Here is an 18,089-nt window from a genome sequence, read left to right on the forward strand (position 1 = left end):
AGGGCAATTGGGGTTAAGTAACTTGCCCAAGGTTACACGGCTAGTTTTTTTGTGTGTGTATGTGTGGGTGTAAAGTGTCTGAGGCTGGAACCGAACTCGGGTCCTCCTGACTCTGGGGCCAGTTCTTTACTCACTGCGCCACCTAGCCACCCCAATAATTATTCTTAATTTCATAGGTATACAAGCAGAAAAAATAATCAATTAATAAAAACTATCTCAACTGCAGATTAAGACTCCTTTTCCCAGAAACCTTTCCTTCATTGTAAATTCGACTGATTGTTAGGAATCCTGAGGTTCCCACATGTGACTTTATAAAAGATTGAAACAAAATGAATGAGGGAAACTACCTCACTAATCATTTTTTCCCCAGAGAAGGTGGTTGAAAGATATAAAGTAAGAAAATGGGAGAAACTAAGCCCAAATAAAAATATATAGATGCATGGGTCGAGAGACTTCATTTTCTTGTCATTTCCACCATGGTGACAACAAGCTTTCCATTCAATTCAATTCACATTTCATTCCTTTATTTCCAGCTCCCTGCAAGGCACTGAACTAGCTCCTTAGTCAAAACTGAGCAAGACACAACAGAGCCCCTACTCTCAAAAAGCTAAGGGTCTAAACCAAGGTTTCTTAACTTGAGGTCCTGCTTTTTGGTTTTTTAATACTCTGATAACTATTTCAATAGTTCTATGGTTTTCTCTGTAATACTGTTTGCTTGTTTTATGCATTTAAAAGCATTATTCTGAGAAAGGGTTCATAGACTTCATCAGACTACCGATGAAGTCCATGGCACAAAAGAATTAAGAACGTGGGCAGCTAGGTGGTACAGTGAATAGAGCACCAGCCCTGGAGTCAGAAGGACCTGAGTTCAAATCAGGTCCCCAGACACTTAATACTTCCTGGCTGTATATGACTTAGGGCAGTTAAGAACTGGCCTAGATGAATAATAAAGTACACAAAACTAGGACAATTCAGAATGTAAAGAATGCCATGAGATACAATGAAATGACATGGGATAACAGAAAAGGGTCATTTCCAGGATCATAGAATTTGACCCGAAAGGAACCTTAGAGTCTATCTAATCCAACACCCTTATTTTATAGGTGAGGGTAGTTAAGTGACTAGCACAAACTTGCATAGCTGGGAACAGCTGAGTTTGAACCAAGTTGCCCTGACTCCAGATCTGGCATTCATTCTTTCTTCTGCAACATCCTGCCTTCTGGAGGCTCTGTCTGGTTGGCAATGATTAGGCAAGGCTTTATAGAGGAGGTAGTATTTGTGTTATGAGAACTATGGTAAAGAAATAGGACAGTCAGGAAGAAGAACTGGTTTCAAAGTGAGTAATTGATTCAGTTTAGGACATGGTGTTGCCCGCAAGATGAACATGTGATTAACAGTATGAAAATGGAAATATCGGGAACACATGTGAAAGTAGAAATAGACGTTATAGGATTTGGCAGATGATTCAGTGTTGGGAATGAGAAAATAGAGAATTCAAAATGACCACACAATGTCAAATTTTTGTAACTAAGGGAACGAGCACTCTCCTCATTACACAAATTTGAAACTGTCATTAACAGAAATAGCAAATTAATAGAAAGAACATGTTATAGAGCAGAAGAGAGGTAAGTGATGGTTTGGGATAGAATGAGTTTGAGGTAGTAACAGTACATCCAAATGAAGATTCCCAGAAAAACATTGGGAATACAGGGTTGGAACTCTGAAGAGAGATCAGACTAGACTAGATATATAAATTTGGAAACATTTGCATATATCAGAGAAATAGGAGAACCAGATAGTTATAGAAGTAAAAAAAAATAAAAAGGAAAAAGTATCAAAGAATGAGTGGAAAGTCAAGAGTGTCTAATGTTATAGAGAAGTCCAAGAGAATTGTTTAAAAAGCCATTGGATTTATATTAAGAAGATCATCAGTGACTTTTTTTTTTTTTTTAAGCAATCAGGGTTAAGTAACTTGCTCAAGGTTACACAGCCAGTTATTTCTGGGTGTGGTGCTGAGTGTCTGAGACCGGGATTCGATCTCCAGGTCGTCCCAACACTGGAGCCGGTGCTCTTACTCACTGAGCCACCTGGCCGCCCCTAAGCAATTGGGGTTAAGTAACTTGCTCAAGGTTACACGGCCAGGTGTTTCTGGGTGGGTGCTAAGTGCTGGGATTCGATCTCCAGGTCGTTCTAACACTGAAGCCGGTGCTCTTACTTGCTGTGCTACCTGGCCGCCCCCATCAGTGACTTTTAAGAGCAACTACCATTGATGGTGGCCATTGTACCAATATTTGCCAGATGCTAAAGTGAATGAGTAAAGAGAAAATAGCGTTTACAATCATTTGCTCCTCACAACAACCCTGGGATGTATGTGATTTTATTATCCCCATTTTGTAGTGAGGAAACTGAGGCAAAAAGAGATTAAGTGACTTGCCCAAGGCTATACAGCTAGTCAGTTTCTGACATTGGATTAGAACTTAGGTCTTCTGCACTTCAGACCTATCACTCTATCAACTGTGCCTCTTTATTGATAGAAGAAGGTAGGAGAGAGAGGTTGATCTCTTGAAGGCAAAATGGGGTCAAGAAAAGGTTTTTGTTGTTGGTTTTAGTTTTTAGACTAGGAAATGAGTATGTATGTTGGTTACTCTTTAGGGTCATCTTTAGGTTTGGATTCTTCTAAAATCATGGAGTTTCAAGGTTGAGATCAAGTAGAGAGCAGAGAGGGAGGTAGAAAAGATTGAAAAAAAAGAAAAGAACATGGACCCAAAGGAGGCAGAAGAAGAATTCTACCGGGGTGAACTTTGGCCACAATCTGGGATACTCATCATCAAACATAGGAGTAAAAGTAAACTGGAAGGGTAAAACTGGAGAGAAGTTCTGATCTCAGTCAAGTAACATGTATTAACAGCTATGCCAAGTCAGTAAGTTAGCTCAAAGCATATTTAATAATCATAATTACTAACTTTTATGCAGTGCTTTAAAAGTTTACAAAATATCTTACATATGTTATCTCATTTGATTCTCACAAAACCCTATGTGGTGGTTGTTATTATTGTTCCCATTTTATAGATGAGGAAACTGAGGCTGAGAGAGGTTAAATGGCTTTCTTAGGGTCACAGAGCTAGTAAGTGTCTGAAGCGAGATTCAAACTCAGACCTTCTTGACTCCAAGTTCAACATTTTATCCTGTGTACCACCTAACTGCCTATTAGAAGTGTATTGTTTGTGTAGCACTAAAACTAGGCACTGTGGATGATAGAAAGTAAATCTAGTCTTGGTTCTGCTACTAACATGTTCAGTCTAACATTTCATTATTCATTCTGAGACTCATTTGCCTCACTTGCAAAACAGGAATAAAAATATTTGGTGTATACACTTCAAGGGGTCTCAAATGTCTCAAGAAAAATGAAAGGTTAAGAGTTAGACTAAATAATGTCTTAGGTCCTTATCTACTCTAAGAATCTAAGAGAAGTAGTCTTCAAATATATATTCATGTAGCAAATTGTGTGGGACAGCCTAAAAAGAAACCAGAATTCAGAGAAAGGAGACATCAATGATGACACTTTTGAAAAGGGACTGTATGATGTTTCCGAACATCTGAAAGTCTGGAGCCTGTGACGGCCAGTACAAATGTTGTGAATGTCTATTGTTGATTCATTTAAGCCCCTTCCTGAACTTGTTCTTGCATGTGCTTCAACTAATCCCCTGATGCCTGTAGGGTAAAACTTTAACCATATCCATGGAAAAAAGTGGCCTAGCACACCTCAATACTATGCAAAGCAGTCTCATAACCTAAGGACCTTGGCATGATTTGTTTAAGGTTATTTCTACTCTTTTTAGTAAATGCCCTTCAAGTATATGAAAGAATACTCTCTCCATGGGACATGGCTCTTTTTGGTGTTTTTGAAGACCAGGGTTTGTTTAAATTGCAATATGAAGAGCTTAGCTCTCCCTGTAGGACAATGGAAAAACTTTACCTTTATAGGTATTATCAAGTATTACCTTTATGGGTATTATCAAGAGAAACAATAGAATTTCTTTTTTAAAAGGGTTGTTGGGTGTTTGTTTCCAGCACAAAGTAGGTACTATATTTTTTGAATGACTTAGTTGCAGTCCTCCACAAAAGCAAAGAGAGACCCATCCATTAATCAAGAAATTATTAAGCATTCAGTATGTACTGGGCACTGTGCAAGGCAGGACAATTGAGGTAACTTCTCACTGTCCCTCCCAGGTCTGTGGGCATGCAGCTGTGATTTCAGAGGATTCTTATACCATGATGTGGGATTGATATCATCATGCTAGATTTGTTAACTCAGGACCACCACTGTTAGAACTCAGAGCAAAAATACCACATTAAATCAAATCTCTTCAGTTTAGTTTGATTTGTCTTATATCGCCAAATGCTGTTGATTCTTTCCTCTGAAAAGTGATTCTTCATCTTTCCTACAGCTTTTCCTCCAGCTTTGATCATTTCCCCACTCAACATAATGGAGCCATTATTTCTGCACAGGTTCTCAAGGCCCTTGAGACTACATTATCCTTCACATTTATCATGGGGGATAAATATGATCTCCCCATGTCACTGGAAAATTGAGGCATAAAGGAGCTTGCTAAATACATTTATTTTTAACATTTGTCAGGCCGTGAAAGTTCTCTGCAGTCCATAAAAACAATATTGGATGCTCCCACACTTGCTACTCTGATCACATCTCTACTCACTAAACCCTTGGTTATGTCTTCATGACACCAATCAAAGTAGACAATTCAATCAGATTACTGGCCAATTCAATGAAAAGAACAAGCAGAACTAGTATAGTAATGGGCATATTTGGGTCACTCAGTATACATACTTGTTGAAATGGAATTCAGAATCAGGTCACAAAATCATAGTATCATAGCTACCCAGAATTGGAAGGGACCTTAGAAGTCATCTATTCAGTCCAGTTTTCTTCCTCTCACCCACCCTAATGTTGGGATTCCCTTGTCTTATACATGTCTCTTTGTCCTTTTCTGATATGTGTTTGGTTAGGGTCTGTTTAGACACTTCCAGGAATAGGGCGAGCTCTCCTTTAATAGGCAGCCTATTCTGTTATTGGACAGCTCTAGTTACAGTTTCTTTTAAGCACGCTACCCAGTTTCCATTAGGCTTTCAATGATTTCTTTGAGGTCCTAGGCATGAGAATAAGGTTTCTTTTCTTACCCAGAATAACTATTGACTTTCTTTTTTTCAGTGTTCTGTTTCCTGTGGTGGAGGAGTGAGGACTCGAAATGTCACTTGTGCCAAGAACAATGATGAGCCATGTGACTTCACAAAGAAGCCCAATAGTCGAGCCCTGTGTGGTCTGCAACAGTGTCCTTCTGGCCGGCGACTACTGATCCCTTCTCTGAAACCCAAGAGAGGACCCATTTCCAATAGGAGACCTCTACCCAAACCTAAGTCAACTCCCTCAAAACCCATCCCTCCCCCTACACCTAGTCCCAGAGTTCTGACTACACCCATGATGCCTGAATCTGTGAGTCTGAGCACTTTGACAACTATTAGCACAAGTCCTACCATGTCTTCCAAAAATCAAGACCCAGAAGGAGGAAAATTACGAAATAATTCAATCCCCTCTAAGCCAGACCCTCATGTTTCCACTGTTCTCACTGAAAGCACCTCACAACCAAATCCTACTCCTGGATCTATGAGAACCCAGACAAACAGCAGAATTGCAACTAGCAATGGGAACAGTTCCCATTCAGAAATTACATCCACCTCTGAGGTGGACTTTGTGGTCAAAACAGACGTCACTCCTGTGTTGCCATTCACCACAAGCCCAGTGACTTTGCAAGTGACTCCCATTTTTGACCACTTGACTGAGGGACCAGACACAGAAGTCCACAGTGGCTCAGGAGAAGACAGTGAGCAGCATGTAGACAAAACTACAGATGGTCCTGTAACATGGACCAAGAGTAAAAGCTTCACAGAACATTCCCTACTTATAAATGCCATAAGTATGCCACCCCAGCTCCAACCAGCACCATACCTCAGTGATCCTGACACAGGGTATTCATTCAGCACAACAGCAGATCTGTTATTGTCTTCCACAAGGACCAGTCCCAGTCAACAGCCCACTGCTCTCAAACATGGCACATCGGATGTCAATGCAACAGTCACCAAAAAACCTTCCCTCCTCCAGCTACCACCAGGAAGGAAAATTGAACCAATGGCGCCTGAAAATTTGTTAACCCACATGGAAATAGAACCCATGAGCCACAAGACTCCATCACAAGGCTTTGAATCCGATCTGACAGCGGAGGATGCAAAGAATATGATCGCTGAGGGGTTTTTGCTGAATGCCACCAATTATAAGCACCTTCAATTGCCCAATCCAACACAAAGCACCGCCTACTGGATTGTGGGCAACTGGAGTGAGGTAAGAAGTTCCATCTGGATTACTGGCTAACAGAAGTATAGAACTATAACTGGAAGGGACCTTCAGGTCCATTGAGTACAACTTCTTCATTTTATAAATGAAGAAACTGAAGTCCAGGGAAGTTAAGTGCCCAAGATAGTCACACAGACTCCTTCTCACACAGAGTAGTTACAGTCACACAGTAAGCACCAGAGATTGGCTTTGAATTTAGTCTCTCTGCTTTTGGAGCCAGTACTTTGCACTATACCCTTCAAATGAGTCTGATGATTTATAGAAAACAACTAGAAATATAACATTCTTAGTGCTCATTTAATTACCAAATGCGATCCAATCTGGAAAAAAAATAGGAAATGGGGGCAAAAATTGCAATTCCAGTTATGGGTGGTAGATGGAGCACAGTACACAAGAAGGTTCCTTCTTGTCAGGGGCTCCTTAGATATGAAGAGACACCCCCCACTTTATCTTTCTGGGCATCAGTTTCCTATTACTATAAAATGAAGGAGTTGACCTCCAGATTCCCTTTTAACAATCTATGTGTCTTAGAATGGCCAATTTACTTTATAATTATGTGCAGATATGGTTAAAACTGATCAGTTAAGCACAATTGAGATGGAAAAACCGATGACAGGACCCTTTCTAGGAATCCCATGACTTCTGAGTCAGTTACAGAAGGAATCTGTAAGTCAGTTGGTTAGTTGTAAAATAGGTGTGTGTGTGTGTGTGTTTGTGTGTGTGGTGGGGAGGAGGGAGGTGTATAGGTATATTCTGTAACCATCGATGAGATTGCATATCCCCTGAGGGAGATGATGTTTTAATTAACTTGAATCTTCCCTAGTGCTGAGCACAGTGGAATTAGGACCTAGGCTGCTGAAGAGCCAGAAGGAGAGGCAGACTTTTCAGGGATCTTCAATGGAATACAAGTGCACTTCAATTTCACTTGTCCCTTAGGATCATGAATCTAGAGGTCAAAGGAACCTCAGAGGCAACCTTGTCTAACCCTCTCATTTTACAGATGAGGAAACTGACAGTCCCATGGGGATTATTAAGTGATGTTCCCAAGGGAGTAAGTATCAGAGTCAGGATTTTAATGTAGGTGATTTTACTCCAGACCCAGTATTCTTTTCACTCTGTTCCATTTTCAGTACATAATTTCATTGCTAGTGTTCAGTCAGTGAGTGGTTAGAAGCTGACTTAAGTATATTTATCAAAGGAGCATGGACTGAAAGCTAACATTAGGGACAATAGTTCATCAAGTGCTTGGAGAGACAGAACAGTAGTTGATGTGCATTAGGGAATGTTTGAGAGCCCGTGTTGTGCATTTCTACTTTCGTGAAAGAGACTGAGGGGAGGAGATAAGGGTAGAGGAGGGTAGAGGGTCTTAACCCCTTCTGCCTACCATGCAAAAGACAAATCAGGAAGCTATAACCGAGAGTTGCAAGATCAACTTCTGCCTTATAGAACATATCTAGATTATGAGTTTCTGAGTTCCTACTAGGTATACTCCAGGAAGAGATTGCCTCATGACTTGGGCCATGGAGTATGCAAGACAGAGCCTACCAGTAATATGACAAGTGTTTTATACATAGGAGATAATAAATGTCCTACTGAGTGAGTGGATGAATCACTAAAATGCAGAGTGATTGTAGAAACACAATAGAATCATATCATTTCAAAAAAGGATGTAAACTTAGAGATGATCTTGTCTAACTTTGTCCCTCATTTTTCAAGTGATAAAACTGAAGCAACAATGAAAACCTCAGGAATTTGTCTTGGACCCTGTGATTCCACATTTTTATCAATGAAACATAGATGACAGGGCTGTCAAATTTCATTATCTTGTAGAGAAAGCTAACATGCTGAATAATAAAGTTTGGATCTCAAAAGATTTCAGTATGCCAGAATTGCAGAGGAGTTAAACTAAGTAAGTGGAAATTTAGTAGCACTAAGTGTAAAGTCCTATAGTTTGGGTTCAAAAAATCAACTTCACAAATTCAGGATGTGGGAAGTGTGATTAAACAAGTTTCTGTAAAGGATATGGGGTTTTAAAAGACTATCCATCTCATCCTTTGCCATCCCCTTCAATCTTTCCCAATATCAGGGTCTTTTCCAATAAGTCCCATCTTTTCATTATGTGACCAAAGTATTTAAGCTTCAGTTTCAGTAGTTGACCTTCCAGTGAATAGCCTGGATTAATTTTTTTTAGGTATTGACTGATTTTATTATACAACAATTAGTCCTTGATAACCTTCCCTCCCTTTTAACACTGCAAAGCAGTCAAGCCAAACCATCGAAGAAAGCTACTTTATCTAATAAATAGCCTGTGCGCCATTCCACTCCATAGCCAGCTCTTTCCCTCTGTGGGGAGGAGAGGTTAGTGTTTCATCCTCTGTTCCTTGGGGCAAGATTAGTCACTGCCATTCACCTGAATCCAGAAGTTTCAAAGTTGCTTCTGCTGACATTGTTGTTGTCATTATGTACCTTACTCCATCAACCCTTTCTTTTACTCTCCCTCAGTGTTCAACCACCTGTGGCCTGGGCGCTCTTTGGAGACACGTGGAATGTAGCACTCAGATTGACTCTGACTGTGAGTCCATTCAGAGGCCAGACCCTGCCAAGAGATGTCACCTGCGCCCCTGTGCAGGCTGGAAAGTGGGTGCCTGGAGCAAGGTAATCAAAGTTCAGCTTTGTGCTTGAGAAATGATACCCTAAAGATTCACAAGAAAGCATAATACACACACACACACACACACTCACACTAAGTAAATGAAGGTGAAAGGGAAAGGAGTTAGCCCCTAGGGCATTGGGAAAGGCTTCTTGCACAATCTGGGATTTAACTGAGTCTTAAAGAAAGCCAGGCCAACTAAAAGGTGGGTATGAGAGGGCATAGCATTTCAAGTGTGAGGGACAACCAGTGCAAAGGCTACAAACAAGAAATGAAGTTTTATTTTCAAGGAACAACAGGTAGGCTCATACAGTTGGATTATAGAGCATGTGGAAGGAAGTATAAAATGCCTGGGAAGAGAGGAAGGGACTAGGCTCTGAAGGGTTTTAAATGACAGAGAACTTTATATTTGATCCTGGAAATAATAGGGAGCCATCAGGCTTTATTTTTATTTTCCTGTTTTTATTTATTTTAACATTCATTTCTTAAAATTTTGAGTTTTAAATTCTTTTCCTCCCCCACCCATTGAGAAAGCAAGCAATACAATAATTTATACATGTAAGTCATGCAAAACATATTTCCATGTTGTTAAAAAATATTAAAAAGCAAGAAACATAAAGAAAATGAAAAAAACATGCTTCAGTCTGTACTTAGAGTTCTCGGAATTGTCTAGGATCATTGCCTTGATGAGAGTACCTAGATCTTTCACAGTTGATAAACCTTACAATATTGCTGTTACTGTGCACAATGTTTTTGCTTCACTTTACATCAGTTCATGTAAGTCTTCCCAAATTTTTCTGAAACCACCCCACATCATATCTCATAACACAATAGAATTCCATTACAATCTTACATCATAACTTGTTTAGTCATTTCTTAATTGAGAAGTATTCCCTGAGTTTCCAATTCTTTGCTACCACAAAAAGAGCTGCTATAAATGCTTTTATACATATAGGTCTTCTTCTTTGATCTCTTTGAGATACAGACCTAGTGATGTTATTGCTGAGTCATGGGGTATGCACAGTTTTATATGCTTTGGGCATAGTTCCAGTCTGTTCCTCAGAATTGCAGGACCTAACTCTACCAGCAGTGCATTAGTATCCCTATCTTCTCACAGCCCATTCAGCATTTATGATTTTCTTTTTTCTGTCATGTTAGCCAATCTGATAAGTGTGAGGTGGTACCTTAGAGTTGTTTTCTCTATTATTTAGAGCATTTTTATGTAACTATTTATAGCTTTGATTTCTTCTTCTGAAAACTATCTTCATATCCTTTGACCAGCTATCAATTGGGGTATAACTCTTATTTTCATAAATTTGTCTCAGTTCTCTATTTATTTGAAAAATTAGGCCTCTATGAGAGAAACTTTTGCTGTAAAATCTCCTCCCCCCCCCCCGTTTCCTGCTTTCCTTCTAATTTTGGCTGCATTGGTTTTGTTTGTGCAGAATCTTTTTAATTTCATGTAATCAAATTATTCATTTTACTTCCTGTAATGCCCTCTATCTCTTGTTTAGTTTAAAAACTCTCTCCTTCTCCATAGATCTGACAGGTATATTTACCTGTACTCCCCAAGTTTTCTTATGTCACTCCATATGCTAGATCATTTACTCATTTACTCTTATTTTAGTATAGAGTATGAGTTATTGGTTTATGCTTAGTTTCTATCAAATTGCTTTCCAATTTTCCCAGCAATTTTTGCCAAATAGTAAATTTTTGCCCCCAAAATTTGAATCTCTGGGTTTCTCAAACACTGGCTCAGTGGATAGAGTGCTGGGTTTAGAGTCAGGAAGACTCCTCTTCCCAAGTTCAAATCTGACCTCAGACACTTACTAGTTGTGTCACCCTGAGTGAGTCACTTAACCCTTTCTGCCTCAATTTCCTCATCTATAAAATAGGCTTCAGAAGGAAATGGCAATCCACTCCAGTATCTTTGCCGAGAAAACTCCCAATGGAGTCATGAAGACTTGGACATGACTGAAAAGTCACCAAACAACAACAAAGATTATTATGGTCATTTACTAATGTGTGTTGTGTATCTAATCTATTACACTGACCCACCACTCTATTTCTTAGCCAGTACCAGATTATTTTGATGATTACATCTTTATAATATAGTTTGAAATCTGGTACTACTAGGTTACCTACTTTTACATTTCTTTTCATTGATTCCCTTGATAGTCTTGATCTGGAAGTAGTTCTTCCAGATGAATTTTGTTATTATTTTTTCTAGCAATATAAAATAATTCTTCGGTAATTCGATTGGTATGGAATTAAATAAGTAAATTAATTTAGGTAAAATTGTGATTTTTTTATATTGGTTCAGCCTATCCATGAGCAATTAATATTTCTCCAGTTGTTTCCATCTGTCTTTATTTGTATGAAAAGTATTTTGTAATTGTGTTCATATAGTCTCTGGGTTTGTCTTCTCAGGTAAACATACAAGTATTTTGTATTGTCTACAGCTACTTTAAATGGAATTTATCTTTCTATTTCTGTCTGCTGAACTTTGTTGTAATATATAGAAATGCTGATTGCTTATGTAGCTTTATTTTATATCTTGCAATTCTGCTAATGTAATTGTTTCAACTGGAGTTTTAGTTGATTCTCTAGTGTTATCTAAATATACTATATCATCTGCAAAGAGGAAGAGTTTTGTTTCCTCATTGCCTATTTTCATTCCTTCAATTTCTTTTATTTGCTTCATTGACACACCTAGCATTTCTAATACAATATTGAATAATAGTGGTGATAAGGGATATCCTTGTTTCAGGCCCTGATCTTATTGAGATTTTGAGTTTATCATCATTACAGAAAATGTTTGCTCTTGGTTTTAGATAAATATTATTTATTATTTTAAGAAAGGTTCCATTGATTCCTATAATTTCCAGCATTTTTTGAAGCAATTAGGGTTAAGTGACTTGCCCAGGGTTGCATAGCTAGTAAGTGTCTGAGGCTGGATTTGAGCTCATGTCCTTTTCACCACTGCAATACTTAGCTTCCCCTAATATTTTTTAATAGAAATGGGTGTTGTCTTTTGCCAAAAGTTCTTTTTTGTATATTTTGAGAGAATGATATGGTTTTTATTGGTTTTGTTATCAATATGGTCAGTTATGCTAGTAGTTTTCCTAATGTGAACTAAGCACTGCATTCCTGGTATGAATCCCACCTATTTATAGTGTATGATCTTTGTTATATATTGTTGTAATCTTCTTTTTTTTTAAACCATCAGGGTTAAGTAACTTGCTCAAGGTTACATGGCCAGTTATTTCTGGGTGTGGTGCTGAGTATCAGCCCACATTTGATCCCCAGGTCATCCCGACACTGGAGCCGGTGCTCTTATTCACTGAGCCACCTGGCCTCCCCTAAGCAACTGGGGTTAAGAAACTTGCTCGAGGTTACACAGCCAGGTGTTTCTGGGTGGAGGCTAAGTGTCTGAGCCCAGGATTCGATCCCCAGGTCATCCCGACACTGGAGCTGGTGCTGTTACTTGCTGTGCTACCTGGCTGCCCCTGTAATCTTCTTGATATTAGTTTATTTCAAAATTCGCATCAATATTCATTAGAGAAGTTGACCTATAGTTTAATTTATTTTTGTTTTTGCTTTCCCTGATTTAGGTATCAAAACCATATTTATGTCATAAAGGTATTTGGTAGAACTCCTTCTTTACCTATTTTTCCCAAATAGTTTATATAGAATTAGGATTAATTGTTCCTTGAACGTTTGGTAGAATTCACTTGCTACCAAAACCACCACTACTTCTTAGGGCCCCTTGTTTCCTTTGTTACAAGAAGCAATTATGCTTCTCAGGGTCCCTGTTCCCTTGCAACCAAAAGCTCTTCTCTCTTCCCTGGAACTGCAACCTGGCAGTGAGTGTCTGGTCTTGCCCCTGGTGCTAGCACAGGGTCTCCGACAATCTCTTTCTGACTATTTCCCAGATCCCCTTGCCATCTATGGCTTGGGAGCTTCCCAAAGTTGCTTCTACTGCCTTCAAAGACCATAGGTGGTGTGACTGGCATGTGGGTTCTAGTCTAGCCCCCATCCTTGTATCACAGGCTTCTCCTTCTGACCTCCTAGATTATCTTGGGCTGAAAAATGTCTCACTTTTTTTTCTTTGCCACTCAAAAATTTTATTTGGGGTTTATTTTAAAGTCGCTTGGAGGGGAATGTTGGGAGAGCTCAGTCAGAGTGCTTCCCCTACCATCTTGGGTCTGTCCCCAGTAGTTGCTACTGGGTTTTATTGAGTAGAGGGCATGCACTTTAGAAAAAAAAATACTTTGGCAGATGAGTACAGGATAGATTGGAGTCTCATGTTGGGGAAACCTATTAGAAGATTATTATAATAGACAGTGAATACACCACTGGCTGTGGAGTCAGGTGGTCCTGAGTACAAATCCAGCCTCAGACACTTAACACTTACTAGCCATGTGACCCTGGGCAAGTCACTTAACCCCAATTGCCCTGCCTTCCCCCCTCCAAAAAAAAAAAAGGCAAAAAAAGATTATTACAATAGTCTATGAAATGAGATTATAGAGTCAACTAAGGTAATAACTGTGAGTTGAGAGAAAAGGATATTTTGTTCTGAAGTTAGAAAGGACAAGATATGGCAATTGATTGGATACATGGAGTAAGAGATGGCACCAAGATGGCAGTAGGGCCATGAACCTGGTTAATGGGGAAGGTGATAGTGTCCTCAGTAGTAATAAGGAAGTTTCAGAAGAGTTGAGGGTTTAGAGGGAAAGATAGTAAGTTCTATTCTAGACATCTTGAGTTTGAGATGCTTACAGGGTGCCCAGTTTGAGATAGATGTCTGAAACGCAGTTAGTCATACTTAAGAGAAAGACAAAGTCCAGATATATAGGCCTGGGAATCAAATGCAGAGAAATGATAAGTGGGCCTGTGGAAGCTGGTAATATTACTAAGTGGCAGTATAAAGGGGAAAAAGGAAAGAGCTTAGTAAATACCCTGACGGGATACTTGTGGTTTGTGGACATGGATAAAGAACCAATGAAGGAGACCAAGAGGGTGTTGTCAGATAAGGAGAAAGGGAACCGAGAGAAAGACCTTTCATGAAAACCTTGGAAAATATACATGAGAAAGTGATTAATAGTTTGAACGGCTGTAGAGATGTTGAAAAGAGGGAGGACTGAAAAAAAGTCATTAGATCTGGCAACTAAGAGATCACTGGTAACATTGGGGAGAGTAGTTTTAGTTGAATAATGAGACCAGAAGCCAGATTATAGAGGTTGAAGTAGATGTTTAGAAGGAGGCAATGATGGTTTTCTCAAATAGTCTTTTTTTCTCATAAGAGGAGAAAAGATATGGGACTATAGTTAGCAGTGATTGTAGGATTAATTGAGGGTTTTTTAAGGATGGAGATGACATTATTTGAGATGCTGCTCATTTTAAAGGGGTCAGTCAGAATTAAGAACAACCTCAATTAGTAGTGGAAAGTTGTTTACTCTAACAAAGTTGCAGGGTCTAATATTGCTCCCTTTTTCCAAGACCCATTGTTCTTGATAAGTTTGGGTGGTATCTGATCCCATGACCTTATCAGAGTCAGGAAATAAAAGATGTATCTGGATCTAATGTGGTATGACCACTCCTGTGCATAAATATAGGATGGGGCCAGAAATGAAAACAGTTGCAATAAAAGTCTGAAGCTTCTGGGAAGTGGGTTGAGTCAGATAAACAGGGAGCTTGCCAATACTGCTTGTACCCTGCCTCCCAATCTGGGACTGACCTTACTGGGATGCTCTCCACTCCTAAACGGATTCTCCTGCTTATCATAGACCCTTAGACTTCAGAGCTACAGGGAATCTCAGTTTCCCAGACCAGGGTAATCTTTGTTTTATAATCACTTAGTCCTCTATTTTAACCATGTCTCCATTTTCCTATTATGGCATTGCCTCTCTCCATTCTCAGTCTTAGTAATTGACGTGATTATTCACAGAAGTCAGCCACTTGAGATGATGAAAATATGATAGGGGGTGTAGAGAATAGGCCTAATTAGATGGCAATCAGCAATGACAAAAAAGTTCCTAACATTCTGGGAAGCAGATAAGGAATAGAGAAGATCTGGGGAAAGAAGATCTGCTCTTTGGTTTATGGGCAGGATCCTTATCAGGAAAGAATTTCATGTTGCAAGAAACTGTCTAAAGATTCCTTACCACCTTGGTCTCAACAAGGTACAACCATAGACAGAAATGTAGACTTTTCCTCCATCTTGGTATCCATTTTCCCAAGGGAGGGACAATTTCCTATCTGATCTCTAGAAGAAGAGGAGGATGGAGTGCCTAGAAAAATTGGAAAGAAAGTGAAATTTGTCTTTGGCACCCTATTATCTCCCTTTTTATACATTTTTCTATCACCTGATCCTTCTCTTCCACCATTTAGAGGCCTAATACCCTCATCTTGCCTATTGTATACCCAAAGTCCTCACAATAATACCTGACTTTCCTTCCTACTTATAGTGATGCATGTGTCAAAATTTCTTCCCTCTGTTTACTCTCTCCCTTATGAGTCAAAACTTCCATTCACTCAGTTAAATGATGCTGGGTATCCTAGATCTTAGCAAATAATAGTCTCTCATGATATTCTTGTGGAAAAAACAGAATGATGTGGGCCAGTTTTGTTTTTGTTTTTTTGCTTTTTGCAGGGAGGGAGGCGAGACTATTGGGGTTAAGTGACTTGCCCAAGGTCACACAGCTAGTGTGTTAAGTGTCTGAGGCTGGATTTGAACTCAGGTCCTCCTGACTCCAGAGCCGGTGCTCTATTCACTGCACCTAGCCACCCCAAGTGGGCCAGTTAGTTGTATCATTTTGTGGGTTCAGAAATGGTTGAAGGGATGTATGCAAAAAGCAGTTAATGATCTTATAGCAACTATTAGGAGTTGAAAAGCCCCAGGAATCCATGCTTGGTTCTATGCTGTTCAATTTTTTAAATGACTTAAATAACGATAGATAGCATAATTTTCAAATGTTTAGATTACACAGAGATGGGGGGAATAGCTAACACTAAAGAAGAATCAAGATCTTAAATAATTAGAGAATTTGGCTGAATATAATAATCTGGAATGTAATAGGAATAAATATAACACCTTAACATCTGTATTCAAGGTGACAGTTTGAAAAGGACATGTTTTTATTTTCTTGTTGTTGTGTTTTTTTTTTGTTTTTGTTTTTAGCAAACTGTAACCTTAATATGAAGTAACCATCAAATACAAGAGCCAAAGAAGCTAACATAATCTTAGATAATGTTCAGAGATGCACAATGTCCGGGGCTAGGCACTAGATAGGCTGTCTATACTCTTCTCTGGCCAGGCTATGTTTGGAGAGTTATGTTCAGTTCTGGGCCTTACATTTTAGAAAACACATTGAAAAGATGGAAAAGGTAAAGGAGACAGTGTCAATGCCAGGCAGGAATTGTCTTGTTTGTCGTTGTTACTGTTTAGTCATTTCAATCCTGTCCCACTCTTCATCACCCCATTTGGGGTTTTCTTGGCAAAGATACTGGAGTAGTTTGCTTTATCCTTGTCCAGTTTATTTTACAGATGAGGATACTGAGGCAAACAGGGTTAAATAACTTGCCCGGCATCACATAGCTACTAAATGTCTGAGGCCAGATTTGAACTTGGGTCTTTCTGACTCCAGGTCTGGTGTTCTATCCATGACACCACCTAGCTTCCCTTGCTTGTTGACAGATGGATAAATTAGAATGGTGAGGGACCTTGAGTTCGTGCCTTTTAAGGATCAATATAAGGAACTGGGGCTGTTTAGCCTAGAGAAGAGCAGACTTAAACATAATAGCCGTCTTCAGGGATCTGAAGTGTTGTCACCACTGAAGAGGGACCAAAATCATGTTTATTCATCCTTAGAGGGAAGAGCTAAGGACAAGTGGCACCAGTTGCAAAGATGCACAAATGTTTGCTTGATTTAAGAAAGCTTCCTAACAGTTATGACTAACTAAAAATAAAATGGTCTGCCTAGGGAGGTATGAGTTTCACCCCTCTCTGGAAAACATATAACAAAGACTGAATAGGTCAAGAATGATGCAGAAAGATATAATATAGAAGGAAATTCTTGTTTTGGTAGTTTTGGGACCAGTTTGGTCTCTGATTCCTTCTATTCTATGTTAGAAGAAAAGAAATGTGGTTAAATAAATTATGACTAAAAAATTATCTTTCCCTTTATTTGCCAGGAATATTTAAATTTTAAATGAATATGCTTGCTAACCAAATTAATTTCTAATTTGTTAAATGTGTCAAATAGTGAAACTAATCATTTCAATGAGTATCAAAGATACTTGGGGCTCAGGAAGATTGAATACCTAATATCCTTTTTTTTATGGACCCTATATCATTTAGTAAAGATTCTTATTCTGAGAAGAGGTCCTTAAGCTTCACCAGAATTCACCAAAGAGGTTCATGGTGTGAAAAAAGTTTAAAATTCCCTGCTTTAAGAGGTCCTCTAAGTAGCTCCTTCCCCTTCCTAGCTCCTCTTTCCCCTCCTCCCATGGGAGACCAGTAAAATCTATGTTTATCACGGCTATTGCAGCAGCAACTTTGTTTGTTCCTTGGGGATAACACCTCTCCTGTTATCCTATTCTCCATAGTATGACCTAGGTTTGTACATAGGAAAGCTGTCTCTGGCTAAATAGAAGAAAAATATCAAACCTCAGCCCTGTCCTGGGTAGGCCTCACCTGACCAACAGTTGTGACTCAAGAGTTCCAGTGGGATCTGCTTCACTGAGATGTCCTTGGGGCACTAACTAAGCTCTGTTTGCTTGTGTTCAGTTTTATAGTTTGTTTCATCGTCACTTTCTCATAAATTATTCCCAATGGCAGAAGCATTAGTGGGGAATAGGAATAGGAATAGGAAAAGATGAGCTGAATAAGGAAAGGCCTCTGTCTCCCACTACTCCACTCTTTTCCCCCATGGACCATGAGCAATCAATCTTCCTCTCTCTTTCCCCCTCTCCCTCTCCCTCTCCTCTATCCCTCTCTCCCTCTCTTTC

The 18,089-nt window shown here is 39.3% G+C and overlaps 1 protein-coding gene across 1 annotated transcript in view; it reads left to right on the plus strand.

The window, feature by feature from the left end:
• LOC138173525 (A disintegrin and metalloproteinase with thrombospondin motifs 12-like) overlaps positions 1–18,089 on the plus strand; it is a 594,307-nt gene that overhangs the window by 512,847 nt on the left and 63,371 nt on the right. Inside the window, exons 17-18 of the mRNA XM_069103549.1 lie at positions 5,231–6,415; positions 8,930–9,101. Coding sequence (XP_068959650.1) covers positions 5,231–6,415; positions 8,930–9,101 — 1,357 coding nt within the window. The remainder of the gene's footprint in view (positions 1–5,230; positions 6,416–8,929; positions 9,102–18,089) is intronic.

The sequence above is a fragment of the Petaurus breviceps genome, unplaced genomic scaffold (genome assembly GCF_028583685.1).
Source record: "Petaurus breviceps papuanus isolate PSGF00001 unplaced genomic scaffold, PetGlider_PUasm1.0 129, whole genome shotgun sequence".
NCBI classification, from domain to species: Eukaryota; Metazoa; Chordata; class Mammalia; order Diprotodontia; family Petauridae; genus Petaurus; species Petaurus breviceps.